The 13650-nt window shown below is 42.8% G+C and overlaps 1 protein-coding gene across 9 annotated transcripts in view; it reads left to right on the top strand.

Annotated features, from left to right (window-relative positions):
* The window catches only part of MAPK9 (mitogen-activated protein kinase 9), a 50969-nt gene that overhangs the window by 6909 nt on the left and 30410 nt on the right, over positions 1-13650 (top strand). For 4 of the 9 annotated variants that reach the window (XM_041761296.1, XM_041761295.1, XM_041761297.1 and 1 more), the window contains one exon: positions 7744-7915. In XM_041761296.1, coding sequence (XP_041617230.1) covers positions 7794-7915 — 122 coding nt within the window. In that variant the 5' untranslated portion in view covers positions 7744-7793. Of the gene's footprint in view, positions 1-7743; positions 7916-8319; positions 8559-13650 lie in introns of those variants that run through there. The other 5 variants (XM_041761299.1, XM_041761301.1, XM_041761300.1 and 2 more) reach the window with 4 other exon arrangements.

Raw genomic sequence — 13650 nt, 5'->3', positions numbered from 1 at the left:
TTGTATCCTGCATCTTTACAGGATTCATTTATTCTACCAGTCTTTTGATAGAGTCTGCCCAGGAGCTTGCCCTCTGATTCCAGCGTCCTAATGCTAACCATGGCACCCCACCGCCCTACCACATTTATTCTCCTGCTTAGTTTTGCCTTTAACAGACATTTACTGGTCACCCACTATGTAATTAAGTAAAGGATTAGAAGTGAATCAGACACATTTTCTGCTCTTAAGGAGCTCACAGAGTGAAGTGGAGATAGACTCGCCATGCAGTATAAAATGAATATAAGTTGTGCTGCCAAACACAGGGCCAAGGCCCCCACAGTGGGAAGGGAGAGGCTGTAGAAGAAACCTTGCAAGAGAAGCGGGTGCATGCACTAGATTTTGAAGGAGGATGAAGCTGGTCAGGAGAACAAAATGGGGAGGGAAGTCACTTCAGGCAGAGGGAAGAACTCAGGAAGAGGACCAAAGGTGGCCAGGAGCTGTAATGTCAGCCTGGGTCTCTGGTGATTTCATATTGCCTGAGAGTGGGCCAGAGGTCCTGCCATGTTAAAGGGTTAGAGCTTTACTCTCCAGGCAGTTGGTCACCATCAAAGGAATTTAAGCAAGAGAGTGGTATGATCCCTGTGCATGTTCAACAAATCTTTTTAAATTTCTTATTTTGAAAAAATTCTAGGTTCATAAGAAATTGTAAAAGTCGTACAGAGAGGTCCCATGCATCCTTCACCAAGTTTCCCCCATTGGTTGTATATTTACATAATTGCAGTATAATACCAAAGCCAGGAAAGTGTGTGCATACAGTTCTATGGCGTTTTATCACCTGCAGAGGTCAGCATAAACACCACCACCAAAGTCAAGATTCACAACTGTTTGATCATCCCAGAGATCTCCCCTGTGCTACCCTTTACAGCCACATACCCCACCCTGACTCTACACCATTCATAACCCCTGGCAACCACTAATCTGATCCACAGCTCTATAATTTTGTCATTTCAAGAATGCTGTGTAAATGAAATTCTACTTTGCAGATGGGCTTTTTCACTTAAGGATAATGCCCTTAAAATCTACCAAGTTGTTTAGTGTAAGAGTCGTTGGTTTATTTCTGTTGCTGACTGGTAATGGTACGGATGTACAGCACTTGGCTTAACCATTCACCCACTGAAGGACACCTGAATTGTTTCCAGTTTTGAGCTGTTAAAAATGTAGCTGCTGTGAGCATCCGTGCATGGTTTTGTTTTATTTTTAAGATTTTATATATTTCTTTAAGAGAGAGAGAGAGAGAGATAGCATGGGGGGACAGAGGGAGGGAGAGAAGCAAGCTTCCCACTGAGCAGGGAGCCCCAAGTGGGGCTTGACCCAGGACCCTGGGATCATGACCTAAGCCTAAGGCAGACACTTAACCAACTGAGCCACCCAGGCAGGCGCCCCATCCCACCCCACTCCTGTCATGTGCAGTGTTTTATGCGGGCAGATCTCCCTTTCTAAATGGCATGTGTACAGTGGTTTGGAGGTAGCAGGAATGGAGGCCTGGAGAGCACTTGGGCGGTTGCCATATCGAGGGAGCTCTGAGAAAGCCATAAGCAGAGCAGGGGAAGGCAGGGCTGAGGAGGGGAAATGGACAGGCCCAGCTATTTGCGAGGGACCTGTAGGGAGGAGTCCTCAATGGATCCTTCCTTTCCAATCCAATCGTGGGGACTGTGATCACCAAACACTAGTGGTTGTCCTTTATCATAGTTTGTAGTGTAGTTTAAGAACTGACATCTGGAAGGATGTCTCTGAGATGCTGTAAGTCTCTTGATGATCAAAAACAGAGTAAGTTGTTATGCTGTGCCATTTTTGATAACAAAGTAGAAAAAATAAACAATTGGATTAAAAACTTGAGCAGCAAGTACTGAAATTAAGAGGGCAGTTGTGAAAACCTGCTTTTAATGGCAGTAGTCAGGTAATGTAGATATTGCATGTCCTGGGTATTCTGAACCAATCGTGTGGTTGAAGGTTGGCCTGAGTCTGTAGATGACTGACTCATCATCATCAAAGAAAAACAGTCTTGGTGGAGTGAAGCCAGCAGGATGAGATGTAAAGGCCTGTGTTTTTTCCTGGCCTGGTCCTGACCAGCCCTTGGACATATATAAATACAGTGAGAGAGATGAATTAGGATGGTCTGTTGGGAAGGACATGAATATTGTCGTCAGACACACCTAAATTAAGACCCCAGGCCACGCCACTCTCCAGCTGAGGATTTGGGCAGCTCCCTCCTGTCTTCCGGCTCTTGTCTTCATCTGTAGAGTGGGAGCAGTCCTGCTCACCTGCCGGACTGTGTGGAGGGCATTTATAACCATGTAGCTTAGAGCCTGGCCCACTCCTGCCTCCAGTCCCAGCTGTACCAAACCTACCCTACATTTAGGTCTCAGCTCTTCATTTAAAAAGATTTAATTTGTTTTTTTTTTTTAATGTGAAATATGTGCATGACTAAGAAAAAAGCAACAGAAAGTTATAGTGGGAAGAGTGAAAGTCTCATTTTCTACTGTGTCTCAGCACTTGCTAGCATAGTGTGTGTATGCACAGGTGTGTTTGTGCATGCACGTGTGCATGTGTGTGTATGTGTGTGTGTGGCCTTTCCCATAGATTGACCTTTACTACGTGCACTCTAACTTGCTTTATTTCCTTTATATATCTTAGATATCATCCCTTTTCAGGACACAAATCCCTACATTATTTTTAATGGCTTTATTATGCTTTTATGCCATAGTTTATTCACTCATTCCAAGTGTACATTTTAGGTTATTTCTCATTTTTTTGCCAGTTACAAGAAGTGCCACGAAACATTCTTGCACAAATATCTTTGAGTATTTGTACATATATGTTTATCAGATACATTTGAGGAATTGTACTTTCCAGGTTAGGAGTCACATGCATCTAAAATGTTCATTAGATATTACATATTCTCCTCCCCAAAAATGTTGTGCCAATTTACGGTGCTTACCAGCATGTATGAGAATGCCTGTTCTGTCACACCTGGGTTGATACTGTGAACAGACTTGCACTCAGGTCTTGACCCCTCTGGGAAACCTTCCTTTATATCCATTCTCACTCACATACTCCTGCTCATTCACTGGCTCCCCACCCCCACCCCCACCACTCTGCTGGGTTCCTGCTCTTAGGCCCACATCTACCCCCAAGCCACTTCCTCGGTGGTGTGATAATTATGCTTTTGGCTGTTCATGGGAAGGGTCTATCTGGTTAGTGCTCTTTCAACAACCTTTGCCTTGTGCTTGGTGCACAAGACGCCCTCATGAAATGTTGGGAGGTCCCAGTGGATGATACCTGATGTCCCCGCAAGACTTGGACATTAATATTGTATTTATAGTAGTTGAATAGCTTATATTTAGAATGTCAGAGTTAGAGAATTTTTTATTTTTTAATTTTTTAAATTTTTTTGAGAATTTTTTTTTTTTTAAAGAAACATTTCTTATTCTAGGCTCTAAACAAGTAGGAATGTTCCTCCTACCCACTGCTTGTCTGTAGAGTGGGTAGATTTTACTCCAGAATCCTGGAGAGGATTCTACAAGTCTTCAGTCTTCGACAAATAGGGATTTTAGATCAGAGTGCTTCATTCAACAAGGGTTCATTGAAGCAGCATGGTAAAGAGGGAAGGGTGTGGATGTGAGCCAGATGCCTTTAGCAAGGGCTGTGCTCACTCCTTCCCCAGAGGGGTTCGCCCAGCACACTCAAGTCTGAAGAACCCAGGGAGCAGAGCGTGGCCCCCAGGGAGCTTCTTCAGTGGCTGATTGGTAGACATTGGACATTTCCTTACATTTCTCCATGGAAGAGAGGGAAGACAGACCCTCCCTGCTTGTGAGGTGCTCCCGGCCTGAGGGAAGGAGACACAGGCCTATGGAAACTGACAGTCCAGAAGCAACTTGGGATGGGCAGGGACTGTGTCTCACTGCAGGGATCCCAGGGGAGGAACTAGCGCCCTGTACTGAAGGAAGTGAATGCACTGACTGCACCTTCAGTGTGGTGATAGTACAAAAATTCATACTCTTCCCAATTTGTAAACTGTCTTCTAAAACCTAGTTGACGTCCATTTTGTTGAAATATAATCTCAGCAGAGTTGATTTCATTATTGGCTAAATTACTGTCTTCCTTGGGTTGCCCTGAGGTGCTCACGAAGCCCAAGTTGGGCAGAGAAGGTGGCTTTGACAACTTCTCTCTTAGGTGAGTTTGGTTGGTTGGTTGGTTGGGTTTTTGTTTTTTTTTGTTTTTGTTTTTGTTTTTTTGGCAACTAAGGGCAACATGCTTTAATTTAAAAATTATTTAAATCCTGAGATGAAAATACATCAATTCTCAAACCTAATGACATTATGTTCTCCCCATATTCACAAAAGCTAACCTATTGGTGTACCAGTCAGAATCTAGGCTACAGCAGCTGTGGCAGAGAGAGTTGCAGGGCTGCTCAACAAGGCTGACTTAGCTTGTCCCAGCTTCAGTGTGGGCAGGTGGACCAGAACAGGGGGCGGCTCTGTGCCACAAGATCATTCAGGACTCTGGCTGGTGGGTGGCTCTGCTGTCTTCAGCATGTGACTTCCAACTCTGGGATCTATGACAGCTGTTCCCCCAGCCAGCAGCAAGGAAGAAAGGTAAGGTGGATGGCAAGCAGCTTTCTTAAAAAAAAAAAAAAGAAAGAAAGAAAAGAAAAATGATGTTGAAGCGGCATACATCATTCTGCTCGTATCTCATCAGCCAAAAGCTGGTCATCTGGCCATTCCTGGCTGCCAAGAACGCAGTCAGATGTCATCTCTGGTTGGGCAGCCATCCGTCCAGCCAGAGCACGGAGGCTTCTGTACTAAAACCAAAGATGGAGGCATGGGTCCTGGAGCTCGTCAGCAGCCCGGGGTTATCATGCTGCACATGCTTCTGCCCCAAGCCAGACTCCCAGACTGCATGTGTGCCCTGCCTATCTCCACTTGCTTCACCTGATTTCTCCTCCTTTTCTCTGGGTCCTATACACCCTTCCTCCACACTGTGCATTCCTTTCCTCTCCACACCCACCATGGCCCTGCTGTGTTTCTCCAGATCTGTCTTCTGTCCTGCCCACCCCAAGCCACCGTTCTCTCAGCTTCCCGAATGAGCACTCTGGAAAGCACATCAGAGCACTTGCCTCTCTGCCTTGATGGCTCCACAGCCCTCAGGCCCGGGCCCAGATGGCTCCCAGCAGCTTCCAGGGCCCATGGTGATCTGGCGTCCTTCTCTTTCTTCTGCTTCTTCCCCTACTGCCCAGCAGAACGAAATCCAATGACTTGTCATGCTCAGAAGGCACCTCCACCTCTCTGCACATACTCCCTCTCTTGCCCAGAGCCTTGTCTGTCCTCTGGGTTTAGGGGTCTCCTTGTGTCGGGGCTTTTCCTGAGTACGCCCACAGTGTCAGCTCACCAAGGACAGACACACTGGCTGTTCCAGCATAGGACCTACCATGTCCACAGTGGTGTCAGGAAGTGCTTTTTGAAGGCCAACAATGCTGGTGTACTGCAGTAGGGCTAAGAAACAGCAGGTTGTAGTGGCCACCTGCCTTTCCTCTGGGTCTCCCTCTGATCCTTGGCACTTGCACGCCAATCCACCAACTTGAGCGATTCAGGTCTGGGCACAGTCCGCTCAAGTTCTGTACCTCTGCTGTCTGTCTCTGGCAAGAGTCCAAGGCAGATGCCACCTCCTCCATGAAGTCGTCCTTGCCTTCTGCACCCCTGCCAGTGCATAGCACCTCTTTTGCCTTTTGAATTAGTTTACTTCTTGCTTTATGCCCTAATGTTATTGTAACTTGTGTTATAATATGGATAGCAGCCTCAGTTCTCACATTTCTTCCCTCAACTAGTGAATTATGTGTGGTTTCCAGCCTAGCTGATTTGGGGGCACCTGGGTGGCTCGGTCAGTGAAGCATCCGACTCTGTTGTCCAGACCCCTGTTGGGCTCCACACTCAACATGGAGTCTGCCTGAAGTATTCCCTCTTCCCCTGCCCCTCCCCCCACTTGCTTGCCCTTTCCTTCTCTCTCTCTCTCTCTTTCAAAATAAATAAAATCTTTTTTTAAAAAAGGACTAGCTGATCTTGCTATATTACCTATGTCACTTAACACCTTTTTGTACAAAAGGACCCCATGAGTGTTGAGTTGAATTGTCTCAGCCTCATAAAAACTATTTAAAAAATCCTCTTTAGAAATGGGTATTCCTTCAGATGTCAGTAAAATGAAGCAACATCATGAGAGAATCACTAGATACTGAATTATGGATCAAAGCAGCAAAAGTTTATTGAATGCTTATACTGTCATTCTGTCCCAGCAGTGTGAGATGCCTCAGTAAGCAAGACAGACCAGTTCCCATACACCTGGACCTTAGGCATGGCTTGGCCAGGCCATTTAGCTCACAGCCTACCAGGCACTGATAATCCTGCTGTGGGTTGTCACAAGCCCGTGAGTCCATTCATCTAGCGCAGTGCTGGCTTCCCAGAGGTACTCCCTGCCAGTGTGCAATGAGTCTGTCACAGCGGCTACTGGTAATCATGAAAATGGGTTAAAAAAAAAAAAAAAAAGCTGGCAAGGGGCAGTGAAAGGAGTGGCCAGTTGGAGAAACTATTCATTCGATCCGGATTCTTTGTTTACACTTGTTATTAATCAACCTATTTCCACGTTTAATGGAAATTCTAGGCATCACTTTATTGAAATACAAATTATCACTCCAGAAAACTCAGCAGGTTGACATCGAATATTAGATGGTAGAACAAACAGGAATTTGCTGGAGCTGTGCAATAAAATTTAAATTTCCTGTTTTTAAGCCATACAGAATGTTATTGTTGGCTTGGTAATTTTTTTAAAAAGAGCAAAATAAATAGCTTGCTGACTTTTAAATAAATGTCTTCAGACAAGAGCCAGGGAACCAAATTAATGTAGCTGCCTGCTGATTTCTGTTTGCTTGTTTTCTGTATTAAATCACACAGGCTCCTGCATGGTAGGGATCTCAGCCTACTGCCTGAACCACCGAAAGGCCACTTTGGGACTGCCAGTTTTTACTAACTTATCATAAATAAATGTCAGAGCATCCATGTCATTGACCATAGGTTACAACAGTTCTCCATCTAGGGATTTTACTGAGTCTGCTGGATGTGGGGTTTGGGCAACGCAGGTCCGCTCCAGGATGTGCCCAGGCACATACTCATGTCATCAGGCCTGCCACCCCATTGTTCTGTAACTTTCTCCTTTTACAGTCACTTTGGCATAGGACTTGCTTTCTGCTTCATCACTTCACCTGAATTTGTGGACTTAGAAGAAGATAGGCCCTTTTGTAGTTTTTTGCAGGAGTCATAGAAGGATCCCTTTGAAACCTCTCCTGAATGCTGTCATCCCTGAGACAGCCCAGCATATGCCAGTTCCACAGGAAGCAAGCTGATAAGAGTCATACAGTGACATAATCTTGTCATGGCTAGCAAACTGTACAAGTAAAAGAAAGGCTGTTATTTCCTAGTCCATTCCCTGGAAACATGGTCATCCCTGGCCTGAGTGTTCCTTCCTTTCACGAGGGCCTTGTACCTCTGAAATGTTGCCTTTTTTTTTTTTTTGCATGTTGCTGAAGTTCAGAACTTGGTGCAACCGAGTTTATCAACTTACAGCCCCATTGTCTTATGCCAGAAAATTTGCAGCACTCTTTAAGTGAGCTACGCATGTGTAATCTCAGAATGTATGTTCATTCTGTTTTTCTTTTAGGGAACCTGACGACTGTACCAACTCTTTGGAATATTCTATGATACTACATCATGAGTGACAGTAAATGTGACAGTCAGTTTTACAGTGTGCAAGTGGCAGACTCAACTTTCACTGTCTTAAAACGTTATCAGCAGTTGAAACCAATTGGCTCTGGAGCCCAAGGAATTGTTTGGTAAGTATGGTCTGTTTCAGTAGCGTTGACTGAGTTTTTTTCATCAAAAAACTAAATAAAACTAAATTGTCAGGACTTAGAAAACACTGATGATAAAAAATACTCTTTTCTTTGCAATAGGTTTTTGAACTAAATTGAGTCAACCTCTTGCTCTAGTTATATGTAGTCATTTTGTAGGATACAAACCTAAATTCTTAGAATGCTGCATAAATTTAAATAGGTAGCAGTTTTTCTCTTTTTTCTTTTTTCTTTTTCTTTCTTTTTCATTCCTCCTGTCATTAGATAACTAGAGTAATAGGTATGACAGTGAGTTGTAACAGAAATTTGGAGTTTTATTCATTTCTTCATCCTGGCCACCTCTCCCTCCCCCCCTTTTACCCCCAATCACTCCTATTCATTTCTAGGCGCCGTCACTGCAGTGCCTTGCCCTTCCTTGGCAGGACGAGGCCACTCAGTGTCATTATCACCCCATGGATTAACCAGGAAGGGATGCTGTGTGAGGGGTTGGGCTGGCCGTCTCTTCCTTGGTGTCTCACTTCAGCCATGTGTCCAGCCCATCAGAACTGTTGGTCTGACCGTGAGCCTTAGTCTCTTGCATGGTAAGACAGCAGTCAGCTGCCGCGACATCACTGCCCAGCTAAAGGTAAAGTCTTTCACGTGTTTTCTAGACTACAGTTTTCAGCACTTCCCCAACTTTTTATCCCATAGTTTTCCTGGGCAAGACTTTTTTTTTTTTTCCTTTTTTTGGGTCAATGAAAACAAGATCATCTCTGCCTCTAAAAGAAACCCTGATAAAGCTAACATCAAATGTTAACTGCTTGTAGGCAGAGGGGATTCCAGATAAGAGAGCACGCTTCTGGATGTTCTGGTAGGGGTGCTTGTTTTCATTAGAGATTTTGAGTTTAGAGACTCTGCACCAGTGGTTTGTAATGATCCTTGGTTATAGAGACCTGCAATCAGGAAGTCAGGTGCTTCCTTCAGCCTAGGTGGTTGGAGGCCCCAGGAGGTTTAAGAGGAGATCGCAGTTCAGAGCTTCTCAGTTCAGAGCTAATGCAGGAGAAGGGGCTGTGTGGAAGGAATGCAGGCATGTGTCTAAAATAACGGTAATCTCAATTTCCAAATGATAGCATGCTGTACTGGTACTAAAATCCAGTGTGCTAAGAGAAGTTTTAAAGTCACTGGATGGTCCGATTGAGGACACTTCAATTCGTATAAAAAGGTCTAGACAACAAAACATTCTTTTGATTCATAATCCATCTCTTATTTGGAATCAGTTGGTCATTTGACACAGGTAATTTGGCAAGATTGTTATCAAGGGCATTTAATGTAGTAACCACAGTGAGAGCTTGACTGGAAGTTTAAAAGTCATTGTAAAATGGAAGGTTTTATAAACGGCAGACAGCTAAAATTAATGACTCAATACAGCTTGGTGAATAACAGTAAAATCATGTGCTACTTGAAATACTATTTTACAGAGATTGGTTTTGACTTTCAGGTTGCATAGGCCACTTTTCATCTTTATTTTTTAAATATGTGTTTAATAATGAAATTACTCATTATGGATGTGTGATTTTTTTTAATTTAAAAAAAAATTTTTTTTAAAGACTTTATTTATTTATTCAGAGAGAGAGAGAGACAGGCAGAGGGAGAAGCAGGCTCCATGCAGGGAGCCCAATGTGGGACTCGATCCCAGATCTCCAGGATCACACACACCCCAGGCTGCAGGTGGCGCTAAACCGCTGCACCACCGGAGCTGCCCTGGATGTGTGTTTTTCATTTAAAAATTTTTAGTTTTAAACACAGGTTCCTAATATGCCATTATAAGCTAAACTTCCTCCGGAAAAGCAGTGGCAGAATTTTACAGGATGGAAAATTCTGAATTAAAAAAAAAATTAAAAACTCAAGAGTCCAGAAATAAACCCATACATTTATGGCCCGTTGATTTTGGAAAAGCGTGCCAAAGTTATTCAGTGGGGAAAGAACAGTCTCTTTAACAGTGCCAGGACAACTGTATATCCACATGCAGAGGTATGCAGTTAGATCCTTACTTCATGTCCTGTAAAAGTTAGCCCAGAGTGGATCATTGACCTACGTATGAGAGCTAAAAGCATAAAACTCTTAGAAGAAAAAGTGGGAAGCTTCATGACTTTGGATTCTTAGAAATGACACCAAAAGCATGAGCAATACAATTAAAAATTGGACTCCATCAAAATTGAAAACTTTGGTTCATCAAAGGACATGGTCAAGAGAGTGAAAAAACAACCCACAAAATGGAGAAATGTTCACAAGTTACATATGCAGTAAGAGTCTAGCATCCATATGTATAAGGAACTCTTACAACTATAAAAAGACAATCCAATTTAAAAAACAAATAGGCAAAGGACTTTAACAGACGTTTCCCCAAAGATCTGTAAATAGGTTAACAAGCACACGGAAAGGGTATCATCGTTAGTCATTACAGAAATGAAAATCAAAACCGTAGTGAGATACCACTTCATACCCACTGGGATTGAAGAAATTAGAACCCATACACATTGCTGGTGAGAATGTAAGACAGTGCAGCCACTTGTGGAAAATAGTTTGACAGCTCCTCAACATGGAGTTACCTCGGGACCCAGTAAATACACCTAGAATTAAAGACAGATATTCAAACAAAGACTTGTACACACATGTTCCTAGTGGCAGTGTTCACAATAGTCAAAAGGTGGACACAGCCCAGATGTCCATCAGTGGATGAACACATGCACAAGTTGTGTTATATGCATACATGGGATATTTATAAAAAGGAACAGACCACTGGCACATCTGACAATATGGATGATCCTCAAGAACATGCTACACAGAAGAAGCCAAACGTTTATGAGAAACATCTGAAGTGGGTAAATCCATAGAGGCAGATACAAATTTGTGGTTAACAGAGGAAAGATGGTGGGAAGCAACTGCTTAGTGGGTGTGGGGTTTCCCTTTGTAATGATGAAAATCTTTTGGAATGATCTGGATACGGAGGTGGTGACTACATGATAATGTGAATGTACCAAACAACACTGAAATCATTCACTTTCAAATGGTGAATTTCATGTGTAAGTGAATCTCACCTCGGACTTTTTTTTTTTTTAAAAAAAAGCAAACTGGAAGATACCTTAAACAAAGGATCTTTGTCATTTATAGTGGATATTTAACTCCTGATACCATAGTATCATATATGATGACATTTTCATACTATATTATGTATAAAATATGTTGTCATTTTCCTGTAGTAGCTAAATTTATATATTCACAGAATCCTAACAGTAATTTCACTAACTCTTAATATTTTCCTTTACATGATTTTATGACAATTTTATTGATATTTATAGGAGCAGTTTTTATTTCACATGCAGAAAGGTAGAAAGAAAGAAGTATGTTGTCACTAAAAAGTTTTTTAATGATTTTATTTGTTTGAGGCAGAGCACAAGCAGGGGGAGGAGCTGAGAGAAAGGGAGAAGCAGGCTCCCCACTGAACAGGGAGCACAATGTGAGGCTTGATCCCAGGACCCTGAGATCATGACCTGAGCCAAAGGCAGACGCTTAGTCAACTGAACCATCCAGGTGCCCCTGTAGTGGCTAAAATTTTAACACCATTCTAAATCTCATCTCTTGCAAATCCCTATTCCCATAGCCTGAGTTTTGATTCAAAGGAAAGATCAAATACTGGGTTTCTGTTCTTTCTGCTCCAGAAAGAAGTCATTAGGGGCAGCCCTGGTGGCTCAGTGGTTTAGCGCCACCTTCAGCCTGGGGTGTGGTCCTGGAGACCCGGGATCGAGTCCCGTGTCAGGCTCCCTGCATGGAGCCTGCTTCTCCCTCTGCCTGTGTCTCTGCCTCTCTGTGTCTTTCATGAATAAGTAAATAAAATGTTTAAAAAAAAAAAAAAGAAAGAAGTCGTTACTTGGAGCTGATTAAGCCTAATTAATTAATTAGTTAAAACTTAATGAGCCCAGGCACACCCTACAGTTTATTTCACAGTCTTGGGTGTCATTATTCACTTACCTTTGTAACACAGCCAATTAATCATTACCAGATCAAAGCCTATTGGCTGGGGTTAACTTTACTGGATGCGTGCAAAGGGGGTTAATGTGACACAGATTATTGGTGTCTTCTTTTAGAACTGTTGGTACAATTATGAAAATCATTCTTAAACTTCTGAGATGTTTCATCTTTTGGCCTTTAGATGAAGTGTCATCCTGGGATTTGGGCCTACATGGCTAGAGACCTGGTTTGTATGATTACTACATTGCTCCTCCCTCCCAGAGCTGGTGCTGCCTTGCTGTCAGCCAGGGCGGTGGGTGACTGCCCCTCACTTTCCTGCCAGGCTTGAGGCTTCGTGGTCTCATTGAGCTGCAGCAGTGGTGGTCCTCAAATTGAGAGGAGAGTACTTTTCCCATGAGACTTTCCCCACATCTTCTGAGGACTTCTTGGCTCTATTTTGCATTAGCATCTTGGGTATTGGCATTTTGCTAAAAGTTCTCGGAAGAAAAGTGTTCTGTACGTGGTGCAAGGAGAGGCCTTACCCCTTGTTTGAATAGAGCAAGAAACTACTAATGGTGCCAGACAGACCCCTTTCTTTCCATCAGTGACAGAAAGACCTGAGTGTCCCCACCATCAAGCCCTAACTTCTAGATAACCAGTTCTCTCCAGTGTTCCTTTCTCTACAAACATGGCAGGTTCTTTCCCATGACCATCACTTTTGTTCCCACCGCATGTTCAGGTTAGATTGTCCTCAGAAACCCACCGTCTTTCAAGACACTATCCCTGGTCTTTCAAGACTAATCTCGTGTATGAAATGTCCCCAGGTAATCACAGCTCATGTTTAGAATCCAGCCTCCGCTATGTTGAACTGAATGCTTGATCGATGTGCACATGTGCAAGTGCACGTGCGTGTACACACACACACACACACACACACTATCTCCAGAACCATAAAATAGTAAATCTGTTATTTAAACTAGGAAATTTGTGGTAATTTCTTATAATAGTAATAGGAAACTAACACAGGGGGCATGCATGTTCTTACTTTTTTTTTTTTTAAGATTTTATTTATTTATGAAAGACAGAGAGAGAGAGGCAGAGACATAGGCAGAGGGAGAAGCAGGCTCCATGCAGGGAGCCCGATGTGGGACTCGTTCCAGAGACTCTAGTATCACGCCCTGAGCTGAAGGCAGATGCTTTAACTGCTGAGCCACCCAGGCATCCCATGTTCTTACATTTTTGAGAAATAAAATATCAGAGTAGCAATAGTACATGGTTTACCAAACTTGTTCATTGTCTGTTCAAACTAGAGCTTTATAAAGACCTAGGGACTGGAGTGTGGGCAAGCCAAGGTACCAGTACTGGAATGGGATTACATGGAAGAGCTGTGATCAGAGTAAAAACAAATTTTAATTGTTTCTGCAATTGTCCCTGATTTGTTTTTGTTGTTCATTAAAAATATTAGTAAAATAAATTAGGAAGTTTTAAAATGTTAATAACTTTGGATTATTCATAAGCATCAACTAAATTATTTAATAAAATTAAGTCATTGGAAGATTTTGAAGCTGTAGTGGGGAAAATGTGTGTACATTTCTTTTATATCAGTTCAGTTTTTTCTTTGTCCTTCTAAAATCTCAGGTTGTTCAACCAAATTAGGATTATCTGTTTTATGGACAGTTGTAGGAAGTGTATAGTTTTTAAAAAATGTTTAATATTGGATCCGGCAGTCC

This window comes from Vulpes lagopus, chromosome 7 (assembly GCF_018345385.1).
Source record: "Vulpes lagopus strain Blue_001 chromosome 7, ASM1834538v1, whole genome shotgun sequence".
Classification (NCBI taxonomy): Eukaryota; Metazoa; Chordata; class Mammalia; order Carnivora; family Canidae; genus Vulpes; species Vulpes lagopus.
This window is presented reverse-complemented; position numbering and strand designations above follow the sequence as displayed.